This window comes from Myotis yumanensis, unplaced genomic scaffold (genome assembly GCF_028538775.1).
Source record: "Myotis yumanensis isolate MYYU_CA2020_CCGP unplaced genomic scaffold, mMyoYum1.0.hap1 SCAF_8, whole genome shotgun sequence".
NCBI classification, from domain to species: Eukaryota; Metazoa; Chordata; class Mammalia; order Chiroptera; family Vespertilionidae; genus Myotis; species Myotis yumanensis.
In genome coordinates, this window is record NW_027223759.1 from 43,741,101 (window position 1) to 43,758,841 (window position 17,741).

Here is a 17,741-nt window from a genome sequence, read left to right on the forward strand (position 1 = left end):
AAAAAAATCGATAAAATATATATTTTTTAAAAAGGAATTAATTAGCGGAGATATTTTAATATTGCTATTTGCCCTTTCTCTATAATAGAAGTGTGAGAGATGAAAGGAAATTAGTAAAATGTATATGAAAATAATATATAAATTAATAAATAAACAGTAACAAAAGGATATAACAACAACAGAGGGAGGCATGATATAAAAATGACAAAAACATGATATGAAAACAACAAAAAAATGATATAAAAACAACAGTGATGGAAACAATGACTGATAAAGTGATTAAACTTATTCTAATATCTCCCTGTACACCACATTAAGAGTGAAAACACTTTCAGAGTGCTTGACTAATTTCCCTTGTGATGAAGTATTTAGAACTTTAACTGTAACGTCACATGCTCTTCAAACTCGAGAGAAAGCAACATATAACTGACCATGTGCAAAAAGGGTTCAGGTAGGAATATGCCTACTCTGTCTAGAGTTTGTCCTTGTGATTTATTAGTAGTCATCACAAATGCTGGCATCATGGGAAACCATCGTCGAATCAATTGAAATGGGAGGCCAGTGTCAGATGGGGACAAATTAATTCTTGGAATCAGAATAACCTCTCTCTCTGCAGATCCTGATAATACTTCAGCTTTGATAATGTTAGGTCGTAATCTTTTGATAATAAATCTGGTACCATTACAAAGACCCCATTTACTATTAAGATTTCTCAATAGCATGATGATTGCACCCACTTTCAATTTTAATTTATGACACGGCATTCCCGAAGGAGTAATACTATTAAGAAATCCAATGGGAAAATTTTCCTTTTCAGCATCATCTGTGGAATCAATGGAATCATCACTCAAATATGTGTGAAAATCTCCATCGAGTATATCCAGAATGTCTTCATTTAATTTTTGAACATGCTCATTTTTTGGACAAAGAATTGCATGTTTAGATATATTTTTAATATTATCTATAGATATAGTATTTCCAAAGTTAGCTTCAGTAATAGATCCATTACAAATCATTTCACAGGGGATTTCAATAATATCCATTCCTAAATGAAAACTGCTATCAAGTTTGCCATCTCCAAGTTTTACTAACCATCCACTATAAGCAGAATCCTCTGATCTCATATTTGTTGTAAGAGACAACTTTCTGAAACATCCCCAAACATTGCAGTACTTTAAATTCGTTTGTACTATGGCCGATCACATAGCATGTGGTACAATACTGAGATTTGTCGAAAATCTCCTCCAAGAAGGAGAACTTTCCCACCAAATATAACATTCAAATTTCTCTTAGTAATCTATCTATGGTGTTTATAGCATGACTGGATGCCATGGTGCATTCATCAATAATGAGAAGTTGGGCCTTTTTAATAGTTTTAGCAACTTCACTCTTTATATTGAGTCTAGAAATTGAAGTTTCATTTAATGGAATCGGTAATTTATATTGGGAATGAAAGGTGCTTCCACCGAGAAGTAAATTTGCAACAATTCCTGTAGACGCTGTGGGTAAAACAGTACCACCACGACCTCTAATATAATGTATTAAAACTTTATACAGATATGCAGGTGAATAGGATTCCTAGCTGGTAGGCCCCTGACAGCAAGCTGGCCACCTGTGGATTCCATGAGGAATGGGGCTCCCTCCTCCCTCCTGTCAGGGTCCAGGGTGCAGGTGAATGGGGTTCCTGGCTGGCGGGCCACTGACAGCAAGCTATCCAACAGCAGATTGTGTGAGGAATGAGGCTGCCTCCTCCCTACTGTCAGGGTCTGGTTTGAAGGCCAGACTCAGTACTTCCATGCTCCGCTCTGAGGGCGGGTTCCTGCTTGAAACCTCGCCCTCCAGGAAACAGCTAGGGGAGGGCACAGCCGTTTCCAAGATGACCCCTGCAGGACTGACTTCCTTCCGCTTGGTCGTGCTTCTGGATGTGATGTTACACCCAGGGTTTTTATATAAGTAGACTAGAGGCCCGGTGCACAAAAATTTGTGCACTCGGGGGTGGGGGGGGGGGCCGGGCCTCAGCCCGGCCTGTGCCCTCTCGCAGTCTGGGACCCCTCGGGAGATAACGACCTGCTGGCTTAGTCCTGCTCCCGGGTGGCAGAGGGCAGGCCCAATCCCTCGGCGTAGCCCGTGGTCGGGCTCAGAGCAGGGCTGATTGGGGAGTTGGGGCACCGCCCCCTGTCATGCACAGAGCAGGGCGGATCGGGAGGTTGCGATGCCACCCTCAGTCACGCTCAGGGTAGGGCCGATTGGGGGGTTGGGGCACCGCCCCCTGTCACACTCAAGGCAGGGTCGATGGGGAGGTTGCGGTGCCACCCCCTGTCACGCACAGAGCAGGGCCGATCAGGGGGTTGAGGAGCTCCCCCCTGTCACTCACAGAGTAGGGCCGATAGGGGAGTCGGGGCACTGCCCCCTGTCACACACAGAGCAGGGCGGATCAGGGGGTTGGGGCGCTGCACCCTGTCACACTCAGGGCAGGGCCGATGGGGAGGTTATGGCTTTACCCCGTCACACACAGAGCAGGGCCCGTGGGGGGAGTGGGGGTTGGGGCGCCGCACCCTGTCTCACACAGAGCCGCAGGGCGATCAGGCGGTTGGGGAGCTCACCCCTATCAGGCACAGAGCAGGGCTGATCAGGGGTTTGGGGTGCCTTCCCCTGTCACAAACAGAGCAGGGCGGATAGGGAGGTTGTGGCCCCACCCCCTGTCAACACACAGAGCCGCAGGGCGATCAGGGGATTTGGGCGCTGCCCCCTGTCACGCTGATCCCGGTGCCGGGAGGCCTCTCGGCTCCGCTGATCCTGGTGCTGGGAGGCATATTACCCTTTTACTATATAGAATAGAGGCCTGGTGCACGGGTGGGGACTGGCTGGTTTGCCCTGAAGGGTGTCCTGGATCAGGGTGGGGGTCCCGCCTGGGTGCCTGGCCAGCCTTGGAGAGAGGATGATGGCTGTTTGCAGCTGGTCACACCCCCTTCAGGGTGGGGGTCCCCACTGGGGTGCCTGGCCAGTCTGGGTGAGGGGCTGAGGGCCGTTTTCAGGCTGGCGGGTGACTGAAGCTCCCAACTGCTCCTTTTTTTTTTTTTTTTTTTTTTTATTCTGGGCCAGCTTTAGCTCTGAGGCTTGGCTCCAGCTCTGAGGCCTTGGCTGCTGAAAGCAGGTATCTGGTTTGTTTGGGTTCTATAATCGAAACACTGTTTCAACTCCAGCTCTGAGATCCTGGCTGGCTGAAAACAGGTTTCTGGGGTTTTGTTTAGCTTCTATCTTTGTAACAATGTTTCAAACTGCAAGCTCAGAGGCCGGCAGTGACAGGCGGGGAACGTTGGCTTCCTCCATCACTGAAGCAAGCAAGCCTCATGTTCGCTTCAAGCTGCCTGGCTGCCAGCCGCCATCTTGGCTGGCAGTTAATTTGCATATTGCCCTGATTAGCCAATGGGAAGGGTAGCGGAGGTACGGCTAATTACCATGTTTCTCTTTTATTAGATAGGATTACCTTTTTGGTATTTCTTCTTCTTTCTCCTCCCCCACCCTCCCACCCCCACTGACTTCCTTAATAAACCCATTCTAATAACTTTTATTCAACAAAGAATTTTTAAGAGTTGGGAATTTTTTATTTTCTAGAGCTAATTTATTTACTGTGAATGAATATTATTTATGGTATGTTTTAGTTTGTATGTAGTTTGTGCTATTACTTTTAGTGCAGGTTTTCAGTATTATTTATTGCCATTTGTAAGATAACTGGATTGACTAAATAATGTTTGTCATCTTGAAAAAAATAACCTTACCTTCCATAAGTCTTAATCTCTTTTTTTATGTGTTTTTATTTTAAAGAGAGAAAGGAAAGGAGAGGGATAGAAAGATAGAAACATCAATGAGAGAGAATCATCTATCCGCTGCCTCTTGCATGCCCCCTACTAGGAATCAAGCCTGCAACCCGGTCAGGGAATTGAAACCAGCAACCTCTTGGTGCATGGGTCGACACTCAACCTGAGCCACACCAGCCGGGCTGAACAGTTTTAATAGAAATGAGAGTAAACCACATTTCTAATAAAGGGGGAGACTAGAAATGACCTCACTGTTTATCCATGTCCCCTGGATTTATGGTGCATCCATACCATGAACAACTTGAGGGGAACTAGCTTAGTAAAGGTCTGGTCCTTAGTAACATTTACTGAATGATGTCAAGTCACTGAATAAACCAGCTCTGGATCCTCCTTTGTGTAAGTTGCATCATTTTCTGATATTAACATATGGTCTTGCCAGCAGTTATATTCAGTCAGAAACATATCACTGCTGATTTTTTTAAAAAGTCAAGACCTAGATTCACACACAAAACTATGTAAGGTGTGTATAAGGACCTAATATTGCCATATGTAACAACTTCAAAGATTTTAAACATACTTTGATGTTGTAAAGTAGAATACACAGATTTGAGAGAGTTCTAATACTCAATAAAGATAGAAGTGATAATGTAACTCAGCTTTAGTGCTAGATTGAGCCATCTTTAAAAGATTTTTAGAAAATATAATTATAATTTGAGTAGCTGAGGGTAGTTGAATGGCTAGATGGACATGAAGTATAGAAAAGAATAAATTAAAGTTCTTATTAAAGTATATTAGAGAAAACTATTTCAGGGGTTTATTTTAAGTTGCAAGAATTTAGTTTTATTCAAAATATCAAATAGTACCATTGGGATTATTTTATTTCCCATTATAAAGGTAAGTATTGTTTTGTGAAACCTGTATCTGTTTGGTTATGTGTATAAAAATAATGTCTGTGCACCATATGTTTGAGTCAAGTATAAAATCGATTTCTTCCTGTGGGTGATGGTCAAAAATGTTGAAAGCTATTGTATTAGAACACAATAAAATGAAGGATGTAACTCTAGTATGGAGAGCTTTGAGTTAAGATGGTAGACTGAGCCAATATGAGAAATTCCCTCTTGTTTCTAATATGTAGAAACACCAGAGAAAATAACCAGAAAAGGGTGGTGTTGATGATGGTGTGGTATTTTTAGAACACATGGTGGGACTTGAAAGCAAGAAAAAGGATTCTCTAGATGCCCAAAACAAAGAGGACCCATTGACAGTAGAGAATGAATCAACAGTTTATGGCCCTCAGTGAAAATTAAGTTTATATGTCCATATACTTTTAGTAGGACTAAATGTCCGGCACAGGCCTTATGCTACAGGTGCTGCTGGAACAAGGCTCGCTCATAAAGCCTAGAAAAAGCTATCCTTTCCATAATCAGATAAGAAAAATGTCCTCACTCCCACCCCTTCTGAACAAGGGAGGAAACTGTTAATCTCAGGAAATTAGAGACTGGACTGCACTATACGAGGTAGGGGCCATTAATCTGCATTACCAATAAACCAAGTGGTGAAACACTAAGCCTTAAAATGACCCAGAGCCCAAGACACTATAGGTCTTTCCCAAGAAGCAACAACCATAAAACTATAGCGTAGATATACGTCTATCTCAACAACTTGGGGACCACACATTCCCTTGGAGCATAACTACATTACTGCTGCTGCCAAATGACCTCACACCCCAAAACAATACGGCACATACACAGGAGCCAATTGTTGTCAGAGGTTAGCAGATGACAAATGGTAGGGGCAAAGTTATACCTGAGAAATCAGAAGTAACTAGAGCAGTCTGAAAGGAACTTTTAAATTAATCTGCTGAAAAGATTGAAAGGGACTAAGAATTCATTAAACAAAGAGTAAAATGTTATCTAAAAAAAGAGCGGGTAAATTTGAAAGAGAAACAAATAGAATTTTTAGAAATAAAATTAGTATCTGGGAAGACAAATACAATGTAAACTAACCCTAGGAAAATCAAATGATAGAATCTGGATTTCAAGACTGGCTAAGACAGTCAGATCATATAACTGAAGGTAAATTTGAGACACAGTCTTTGAGAAATCTAATTCTAACTTAATAATAAAGATCTCATTCTGCCAAAGCATCAAACATATCCCAACTAGTGTATCTCAAAGCGTTACCCTTTTAGTCTTAAAACTGATTGTCCCTGCTTTGTCCTTTTGCTTCATTACCAGGGAGAGAAATACAACTAGTGGCAGTTCCTCTTCCCATTTGTCACGCATAAGACTTTGGGGAAATCAATGTGGCTCTGGCTCCATAAGAGGATGGATCCTCTTGCACTACTCTCTGTTCATATAAATTTGTAAAATGAATACATTTTATGAAAGTCTTTACAGTTTAACTCTTTGGGAGTGTGTTGTCTTGAATGTTTCTTCTCCACTCATAGTTAGATGGTCTATGACAATATTATCATTATCATTATTTTGATCACTAACAATTGCATAGGTTTCAGACATCTGTTAACGTTTGTATATGGAGATTATTATTCAGTCACTTTGGTAGAATATACTTGAAATTGTTTTCCTAGTAGTGATACTGAGCTCAACTTTGATTTTTCAATATCCCTCATGTGCCAGTAGCCCACATTCTTTAGATGACTAGCTATAGTTTGGGGCATGGTTTGTAGCAATAGAATAGACATTTTTCTGCAAAAGGTAAATGGTCCCAATGGGGTTCAGACTTGTGATCTTGGCCTCATTATCACACTTTTGTAACCATCAGGTCTAATAGTTATGTTATGTATTTCAATCAGTAATCTTGAAATTGAGTTATATTTCTTAAATTACCCATTGTTTATTTCAAATATTTAATTAAAAATCACTTTGGGATATTTCTCACTTTTGTTTGATAGTAAAAGTAACAAAAGTAAAGCAGACAACCAAAGAACCTACCTCACTTTTCATCTTCCCTGTGTTTTCTGTGACAGTGAAAGTCACAAAAGTGAAGCTTGCAGGCAAAAAACCTAACTCACTTTACGGAGAGTGCTACGGTACCTTTTTCTTTTAGTGAGGCTATAGCAGGTCTGATGTCAGTCACTTTAGAGACCTTTAGACCTCAGTGCTCATTTATTGCTAAAATGTACCAGCTCTGCTTCTGCATTATGAAGATCATCTGTCAACACTTTGAGATATTCTCCTTTGTTATTAAGCTTGTGATGCTCTACACTGTCAGGTTTTTTGCCAATTATAGTTAAGGTACAATGGTGTATTCACCAGATCAAAGTCTCACATTGGCAGTAGAAAAATGATTTGTAAGTCTTTATTCATCTGAATTGTACAATAGAGCACCTGAGGAATGCAAATAATCCTTCTGAGGACTCTGCAGGAAAGGCTGTAAGAATGACAGGGTAGAACTATTGTTATTCTGACTTGATGTTTTAGCCAAAGTAATTATTTCTTATTATTTCATAACAGTTCTAGCTTTATTAGTTATGTTGACCATATTTATGAAACAAAATGTATATGATATTTTATCCTTTTACATGGGCTTGCTTTATTAAACTTTCATTGAATCTATATTTGGTATGTGATCTTTTTTAATTACATACTTGATCATATCTGATGTATCATAAATGTATGTTACATTTTAATGTACAGTTTTGTTTAAATCTATGATGTAACTTAGAATAGGCAAAATATCAAATTAAATTTTCCTTTTTTTTCCTTAACCTGCCCTTCATAATTTTAGCTAAGAAAATATCTAGCTTGGATTTCCTATTTTAAAGGACACTAAAACAAATCTTTATTCATCTATTTATTGGACTGGTCTGTGTGTGTGTTTTTTAAGGATGTGACCAAAAGGAAAAAAAAATTGTGAAGAGCAAGAACCACTGATGACATATTAAATAAATAAACTATAGTTAGCCTTGTAAAACAAGCATATACCAAGCCTTTATCCCATTGTAAATCCTATTTAGTAGGCTACATATATTTTTAATTTTCTAATAACTCTGATTCTCTGCCATTTTCTTTGATAGGTGAGTGTTAATGACTGTGATTTAATTCTTGTGTGTCTTTTCCCCTAAAGTGACCTTAACATGATTAATTAAAGAATTCCTGCCAGTTTTTTGTGGTTTTTTTTTTTTTGCAATAGTGGCTATTAAAACCTTGGTCTGAATATGGGAGACTACTGGAACTCTGCATGGTATACATTAGTATAAATTTCTATGAAATCTATATTCAGTTCTATACTAAATCTATTTCAGAATTATAGGTATACATACTATGATTATCTGAGAATGAAAATTAATGATATTATTTCTGTTAATACTTGTTTACTATATGCCAGGCATTACTTTTCTAAGTTCTTTACAATATAATATGTACTATTATTTCCATTTTTAGAGATGAGGAAACTGAGGCTTAGAAAGGTTCAGTAACTTGCCCAAGGAAAAAAACTAGTAAAGTGGTAGGATCGGGACCTGGTTAATATATTCATTTATACTTATTTCACTTATGTTCTAACTGCTACTTTGTCAGAATACTCCATGCTTTGGCGGGGAGAGGGGTTCAAATCATCTTTTTAAATAACACTTGGTATCAATTTCCTAACTGATTTGGCTTTTCAACCCATTTTGAATTCAAAGGAATTTATTTCCTCTGCAGTTCTATACTCATGATCCTACAAAAGTGAGATTTATAAGAGCAGCGTGTACATAATCAGCTAGGCTTGTTAATGTGTATTTCTGGACATGTTTGTTTTAATTAGCAAAAATATCCCTCAAAAACAATACTAATGTAAGTTCTTGGTCATCTAAAAAGGAACTAAAGCAAGAATTATAGATATTTGGGTAGAAGAAATTATTTTCCAAAGACTCCTCAAAATTAGCTGGTACTTTTAGGTTTGATTTCTATACAAACAAACTTTGTTTTTCAAAAATTTGCTTTGTAAAGTAAGGAAAATAAATCAAAATTGAGGTTTTCAAGGGCACAAGTGTTAACACTGAACAAAATTAGTGTAACTTTTAAAAGTTTTAAAATATTTGTGTAATAGTTTCTATAGATAATGTGCTAAAGTAAAACTAAATTGCAGTAAAATATTATGGCGTATACCTGAAGCAATTGCTGCCTGTTAATGCCTTGACCTTGGAAAGCTATACACAAAAAGATGGCATCATAAAACCGTGCAATTCTTATGAATATGTATGTGCTACTTGATAATAATGAATGTGGTACAGTCATGCATGCACTACAAGATAATGTTGTGCCCTTTTTTGTCTACAGGTTGATAAAAATCAAAGAGTGGGTGGACAAGTCTGACCCAGGTGCCTTGGTCATTCCTTTTAGTGGGGCCTTGGAACTCAAGTTGCAAGAATTGAGTGCTGAGGAGAGACAGCAGTATCTGGAAGCGAACACGACACAAAGGTTAATTTAGCATTCATTTTCCCTACACTTTATTATCAACTATTTCCTTGCAGTAATTTAATTGCTTGCGCTGATAGAATAATAAATGACAGAGTAATTACCATTATAAAGAGGGAATCTTCTCCTTTCTTTACCATGAGACAGAGTGAAAAGATTTATTTTAAATTAAGTTTTTAACTGTCATCTGTCATCTCTGTACAGTGTTTTAATTATAACATAGGTATTAGTTATGTATATTTTTGAGAAGGAATGATCGCCAAAACTCTTTCGTCATGTTCAGTGGGGGAGGGGAAAAGGTGAATCAGTTGCCTGAATTTTTTCTGAGTAACTGTTAATATATTGTTTAAACATTGGATTTCAATCAAATAATTTTGCTTTCATGACCCACATCCTGGAAATAATTAATATTGGAGGAAATTGTCATAGAATGGGTAGATAGGGTTTTTCTTTTTTTTGTAGTAAACAATTCAAAATGACATATTCAGACTAATACAATTAGAATCAGTTTTAAAAGGGTTTTTTAGAAATAGTTATATGCTTTCTGACCTCTTCAAGAGCATTAGAAAGATGAATGGTCATTTACTAGTATCTTTAACATTTTCTACTTGAAATGAATAATTTTAGCTCTGTACCAATCTGTGGCACAATTAACTTATATGTTGAATTTGTTTCATTTTATTTCAGCGCTTTGCCAAAGATCATTAAGGCTGGGTTTGCAGCACTCCAACTAGAATACTTTTTCACTGCAGGCCCAGATGAAGTGCGTGCATGGACCATCAGGGTAAGATTCATACTTATTCATCAGCTATATCCAGTTCCACACTATTGAATTCAGATTGATATCACTGACTTTGAAGTTTGTCATGGTGGCGGTTAGCTAGTCATTACAGATGAGGTTTTTGTCCAGGATAACTTTAATTATTTGTGAGCTGCTGAACAGTGAAAGTGGAGCGGCATTGATTGAGGCAGGTAACAATTGATTCTGCCTATTACATAGTCTGAATTTCTTCATCCTGTAGAATCTGTCTACCCTCCTCCTGTGGTCAGAGATAAGACGCACCAGTATTGTGCTTGCTTAATCTGTGTGACTGGGTTTGTCTGCAGTGAAATTGATGTTGCTTTTCATTTTGTATTCGCTAAGTTTGTTTGGGTTGCGGGTGGTTCTTTCCTCCTTTGCTTTGCTCGGATTACATTTTCAGCAATAAAAGCAATATGACATCATTATGCTCTTCATAGATACACAGTTGGGCTCAAAGAGCTAAACTCAATGCGCAATAATTCATGCCTTTTGTAATTTGAATTCATAGAGGTAGTGTTTATTTTTTCAATGTTATATATTCAATCTTTCTTCTTTAAAAATGGATATGTATTTTAAATACTGATGTGTACTGATTAGGACCAAAAAGAATGCCTAATTTATTCCCAGAGGACAATAGAAACTGAACTGTAATGGCTTGCTTTTAAATGTAAATGTATTATAATATGGTAGTTACTATTGAAAAATATTTTGAAATATATATAGTCCCACATAGTGTTGTAGAATGTAAAAATTATGTCGGAACTTTTAGAAATACTGTTTATTCTTTCTTTTATTGTGCTTTTTAAATATATGCTACATGAGTAATTTTAGTGCTGCTTTGATTTCTGTTTGCAGTGACTACCGCAATTTATTGTTACATTTATTTTGATTTAATGTGGATAGGAACATGGAGGCAGTTCAACATAATGTTAAATGCGTTGTGTGAATGTGAGATTCACTTTTCTTTTATTTCCTCTCCTCTTTGTAAAAAAGAAAAATGTTTGATTGATTTCTAACCAAGGTCCTTTTATATAGACTTATAAAATAATGTCAAAGCAAATCCGAGTTGGTAAATAAATTGCCAGGGTTTATTTTTACTATATATTTTAAAGCCTTAAAACTTCTGAACTGAAGTATGTGTAACAGGAAAGATAATGTGTTCTGGACTTGAAAATGTTGAAAGCTGGCTTATCTTAAGACTGATTGTAAGTACCCATGATTTAATGTGCTAAGATATTTAGTCAGGTAAGCATCAGTGAGTAGCCATATTAACCCAATACATCTTTTATTGTAAAAACTGTGCTTTATAGTGTCAGACTTCTTATCACTTTAACATGCTTTATTAAGCAGTCTTTAGGTCACCATTATTTCTCAGATTTCTTTCCATGGTTGTGTGTGTCTGGAATGTATGTCCTTGTAATTTAACATATGCGGTAATTACAAGACATTTCTCTTCCTACACCGACTTAAATTTTTCTACATGATGGCAGGGTGTGCAATGTAAAATGCTCAAAATTTTTATTATATGAATTTCAAAATTATTTGCTAAACATATATTTTATATATATATGATTTGCTGGAAAATATCTTTTAAATTTCTATATATTGATTTTTTATATTCTTTAGATGTACTGAAAATTTCAAGGCTTTTTCTTTTTAAAACCTTTGCTAATATATCTTAAAAGTTACTTTAAAATCCTTATTTTTTCCATTGTGAAGAATAGAAAATCGAAATGAAACACAGGCCAAAACCAAACCACTGCATCTAAATCAATAAAACTGTGGATGACTGACTGTTAGGAAAAAACAAAGCTATGCTTCTTTAATATCTACTGATCTGTCTGTGCTAAATCTGCTACACAGATAGTGTCCAGTGTTGAAAAGGTACTAATTGTGACCCTGACATCTTCACTGATATTAAACTAAGTTTAAGTTGGCCACAACTACAGATCAGAAAAAAGAAACTCGACGCTTACAGTCATCATCTTAAATGCAATTAGTTTTCTCTGGTCTTTTCAAAGAAAGGGACGAAGGCTCCTCAAGCTGCAGGAAAGATTCACACAGACTTTGAAAAAGGATTCATTATGGCTGAAGTAATGAAATATGATGATTTTAAAGAGGAAGGTTCTGAAAATGCAGTCAAGGTAAGGAATTATAGTTTCATATTTTGTAATTTTTACTAATAGGAAGATACTCATGATTAAAATGAATAATGAGTGTATCAGGGTTTAGTGTTACTAACCACTGATTGAACAGCTGTAGATGTTTACATGCTTTTAGATAATTTTAAAAATGTGTGAATTGTGTTTTTCTAAAACTGAAAAAAATAAACTAGTTTTAAGTAATTATAAATAATTTCAAAGAATTTGTTCACAGATAGCCAGTGAAGAATTATATTTATTACATTTGAATATCTAAAGTAGAAGTAGTATTATATACTTATGATTAATTCAAAGGAACAGAAAATCTGTTCTTACTGAAACTTTATGGTTGTACTTTTTTTTTTTTTTTTTTTAAGATATTTGGGGTTTTGATTTGCTTTCTCAACACTAGAGGGCATGTCCAAAATTGTGCTTTATTTTAGCTAATAAGTATAATTTGCTTAGCAGCTCTTATAGTAAAGCAATGTTATATATGGGTAATAAATTAATTTTTATAATGTAAATCCTTTTCCAGGCTTAATCTTGTTTGACTTTATTATGTTTTACTTAGCAGAATCTAGTTGGTATGTCATCTCTAATCGGTAGATAGGTCAAGTGATTAAACTGACATTGTAGTAAGTAAGGCTTCTTTATCTTAAATGTAATCTGATATTTGAAGACTGCCATAGAAAATGTTAAAGAATTTAAAGAGGTCTCTTGTGTTTACTATTTCATAATTTGAAAGGAATGCAGAAAAGTTTATTTCAAATTTAATGTATTCTCATTGGTATCATTGGAAAGATCATACTGAACAGCAGGACTTTAATAGAACTTTTGGAACCCCAGGAAGAGGAGGGGAAAACCTGGTATAATTGATTCAATGTGGAATGGGAGCCATTTTGTTTTTTAAAAATTAGTGAGAGAAGTTAGTTTACAACTAAACGTCATTAACGCTCCAGTGGTGTCATTTGTGTCGGTAGAGAGGTGTGCAAATACTGAGATTGAACTTTATCAGGAATGCTAATTAGACTTGGAAACCTCAGGTTATTTTCAACATGCTACAAAATGTTAGCACAATATATTTTATATAATAGAGATAATTAAAAAAGGATATTTTTCTATTATTAGAATTCAGAAATCAGATGATAATTTTTTATACTCTGTGATAAGCCTGCACCAATCCTTGATAGATATGCTATTGTAATAAACTTGAAAGATGTATAAGTTGTGAATACTTCCTTTAACAACACCTGGAAACTTTATAATATTCAATAAAGTAATATTTCCTGCTTGTAGAAATGCTTGGCACAAACTGGGGACTTTTGTATTATAAATTGGAAATTATTGACCTCTGGATTTTCAGCTTAAAATACCATTAAGTATTTTATATGATTTTTAATCTCCAAAACTAACATTTCAGAATTTGAACTCAAAGTAAATAAAGCATTTATGAGTTGTTTTATACTCTTTTATTCAACAAATACTTGCATATTATCAAGAAGGTTTTAGCTTCAAGAGCAAGATTAGTATATGTGTGAATGTATGTATATGTATTTCTAGTACCAGTGCAGCATAACTAATTTAATGCCAGTGCTGTGAACTATATACTGAATAGCTCTGTGTGGGCTTTGTAGTCTACAGGGATATCACATTATTAGCAATCATATCTGCTTAGGCAAAGCTGGCTTCTACAGATGGCTGCTTTCAAGTGCAAATGAACTGGTTAGACGTGTCTTGTTTAATACATACTCAAGATTCACAAATGGGTATTGATTTTTTTTTTCAACCAGTGTTTCTGATAGCAGTGGAAATGGATTAAATGGTCTCTAGAGAATTTAAAGGAACACTGTCACTTTTAATTAATAGTAAACTTGAGTGGTAACAAAGTATATAAACTTGTATATTAGTATGTCATGTCAATATGTATTTGATTTAAATTGTCTGTATAGCTTTATAACTGGACTCTATATTCTCAAAATATGTAGCATATGGCCTATAATATATCACGTCTTTATAAAAATCATGTGAGAGAGTGTGTGTGGGTGGGTGTATGCATGTGTGTGGGGGGGGTGTCTGTGCCATTTAGAATGTTAAGAGTATCAAGGCTTTTTTTTAATTGGCTGTTTTAATAATAATACATATTATTAGTAGGTGATTTTTTTATATGTAGTCTAGATATTTGAAAATACGCTTACTACAGCTCTGACCTGGTTTGTTGATTTTAACCTCAGATGTATGATCTTCGTTAGTGTTGCTTCTCATTAGTATAATTGCACTTGACTTTGTATATTCTTATCGATATGTTCAAAGGGAAGTAGTGATCTTGTTGGGCAAAGATTTTGTGTTCTCAGTAAATTCTAACAGAAGGAAAATACTTTTGAGAATTTTTTCAAAAGATCACGTCCTCGTTGTCGAGTGGTCGATGGTGGAGTCACATGGACCTAGATGTCAGTTTGTGCAGGTTTAGGCGTAGATGCTGAAGAGTCTGCTGCGCTCAGGGTGAAGTGTGTGTGCTGCGCCATGAGGTGAACCTGGGTCTCTAGAACTGCCACGTGTTTGCATGAGGATCACTGACTGACTGCATGTCTAAATCTGCATACCAGCAGGTGGAATCAGTTGCTTTGCCAACTAATATACAAGTGAAAAAAATATCTGTCTCTGCAGTTCCAACCTGTTAGAGTCTGCTTGTGACTAGGGCAGTTAGTCAGTACAGGCACACCTCGTTTTATTGTACTTCGCTTCATTGCGCTTCACAGATGCTGTGTTTTTTACAAATTGAAGGCCAGACCCTCCACCAGAAAAAAAATTACAGCTTGCTTTATTGCAATACTTGCTTTATTGTGTTGATCTGGAACCAAACCTGTGATATCTTTGAGGTATGCTGGTAATCTTCATGATGCATTCTAATACAAAGCACTATGTATGGTCATTGTCAAGACCAAATAAAAAACTACAAGGAAATAATTTAAAATCTGTGTATTTTTACACTTGATAGTAGTTCTTCTTGTACCAAACCATCTTTTTTGACATCACAGAATTTCTTTAAGTAAACAAAGAAGCCTTATACTAGTTATGTAGTCTTTTTTTCCTGCCTGGTTTGATCTGTTTTGTTACAGTGACTTGCTGGATGTTTGCAGACACATCAGAAATGTACCATAAACAGCATGTAATGAAACTTAATGATATTTGTATAATTACATTTATATACCAACAATTTAGTGGAGAATACATTATGATTATGTATGTATGGAAAATCTAGTTCTGCCAAAATCAGGAATACTTTGCTTCTCTCCAATTCTAGTTTTAAACTTGTATGCCTTCCTATATTTATTTCTTAAAAAAATATATATATATATATGTATATATATATATATATATTATATATATATATATAATATATATGACCTAAGAGTATAATACTTTTTGCATCTGTTCCTACCATTTACCTTATGCTTTATGCATTTAGTTGTACAATAACCCATTTCTTCTATATTTTCTATTTGTAGGCCGCTGGAAAGTACAGACAACAAGGCAGAAATTATATTGTTGAAGATGGAGATATTATCTTCTTCAAATTTAATACACCTCAGCAACCAAAGAAAAAATAAATTTTAGTTATTGCTCAGATAAACATACGATTTTCAAAAAGCATATGATTTTTTTTAATTAAAATTTCTGAAAACTGAAGGGACACACAAAGTTGGGGGATGGGAATCTTCTACAAACAGAATTATTTTTATTTGTTTTAAAATTAAAATACTGTGTACCTCCAATGAAATGCAAGTTCTCTAATGTGAACAGCTTTGCTTTTCACGTGATTAAGACCCTACTCCAAATTGTGGAAGCTTTTCAGGAACCATATTACTCTCATGATACTTCATTAATCTCCATCATGTATGCCAAGCCTGACACATTTGACAGTGAGGACAATGTGGCTTGCTCCTTTTTGAATCTACAGATAATGCATGTTTTACAGTACTCCAGATGTCTACACTCAATAAAACATTTGACAAAACCAGCCTTGGTGTGTTTGGGGATGTCTGTATTGACTGACTGTGGTGTGCTGAATGCGATACGGCACCTGGTGGTTGCTGATTACTGTGTGTGCAACACAGTAACTGGCAGTGTGGGGCAGCCGCAATTGTATCTTAAAAGTGAGTCTTTCATGGGAATCAGAAGAAAAGTATACCAAGGATTTGTCTCAAGAAAGTTAATTAATTTGTAGATGGACATTTATTGAAGGATGATAGCAATGATGCTACAAAGGATATAACATAGGTGACTGTGACCAAAAAGAAAATAATGCTGGAAGAAATCTGCTTCGAAAGTAAGGGATTTTTTGTTATTGTTGTTCTGATCATATTGAAGAGAGTGTAATCTTTCCTTTGAAATTATGAAGTTATTGTGCAAACAACTAATTCGTGTCTTTGGTGGGTTATATTTTTCTTTAATTTCGTAGTGAGTGTAAAAGTTTATTACTAAAAAGATCAGACCTTGAAAATAAAAAGAGCCTGTTTTCATACTTGCTATCAAAATATTTTAGACCAGTTGAAATTTTAGTATGTATAAGTTAAACCCTTTCTAAAATCGTAATAGAAAATTCTGAAAGAAAATAATGATGAATTAGTTCTTTGGAGACCAATTGGCACTTGGCCTTCTTCTCTAATGAGGATAGTCTTAGTCTCTCATCCCTGAACCCTCCCTTTCTCTTCCACATTAACACTCCTGTAAGACCTCCCTCGTCCCCATCCATGCCCTTTTGTTCTCTGTGATTATAGGACCATTTCAGTGGAATGCAGTCATACCTAGGTTAGCCCTTTATTCTACTGTATTACTTTGTCACATTAAAGATGAGGAAATATGAAAACACACACTTAAACTTAACATTGAAACAACATAGCACAAAAGGCAAGAAAATAAGTGATTTTAAAGGAGCTTCGGCTATACATAAGAAAGGATGTTTAAAGAGGATTTAGTTGAGTAATGAATGTAATAGGAGCTCTTAAGTGAGTATGCTCTTTTTGAGAATCAAATGCAATAGTCCCCCCTTATCCTCAGGGGATATGTTCTAAGAACTCTGGTGGATGCCTATAACTGAGGATAGTACCCAACTTATGCTATATTTTTTCCTCTATACACTTACCTATGAAAAAGCTTAATAAATCATGCACAGTAAGATATTAACAATAGTAAAATAGAACATTTATAATATAAAAGTTATGTAAATATGGTCTCTCATTACCAATCTGATAACGGAGACAGTTACTAAGTAACTAACGGGCAGGTAGCATATACAGTGTGGATACACTGGGTGAAGGGATGATTCATGTCTTGGACCAGACAGAGCGAGACAGCATGAGATTTCATCATGCTACTCAGAACAGCATGTAATTTAAAACTTAATTGCTAAAACTGGAATTTTTCATTTAATATTTTTGGACTTCAGTTGACCACAGGTTACAAACTGCAGAAAGCAAAACCATGTATAAGGAGGAACTATATCAAGATATTTTTTTGCAAACATAAAAATTCATAAGCTGCAGCAGAGAAATACTAA

General features: G+C 36.0%; 1 protein-coding gene across 2 annotated transcripts in view; it reads left to right on the plus strand.

Moving 5' to 3' along the window:
- OLA1 (Obg like ATPase 1) overlaps positions 1–16,202 on the plus strand; it is a 160,593-nt gene extending 144,391 nt beyond the window's left edge. For both annotated transcript variants that reach the window (XM_070422734.1, XM_070422735.1), the window contains exons 8-11: positions 9,104–9,244; positions 9,929–10,025; positions 12,065–12,187; positions 15,691–16,202. In XM_070422734.1, coding sequence (XP_070278835.1) covers positions 9,104–9,244; positions 9,929–10,025; positions 12,065–12,187; positions 15,691–15,792 — 463 coding nt within the window. In that variant the 3' untranslated portion in view covers positions 15,793–16,202. The remainder of the gene's footprint in view (positions 1–9,103; positions 9,245–9,928; positions 10,026–12,064; positions 12,188–15,690) is intronic.
- The last annotated feature ends 1,539 nt before the right edge of the window (positions 16,203–17,741 follow it).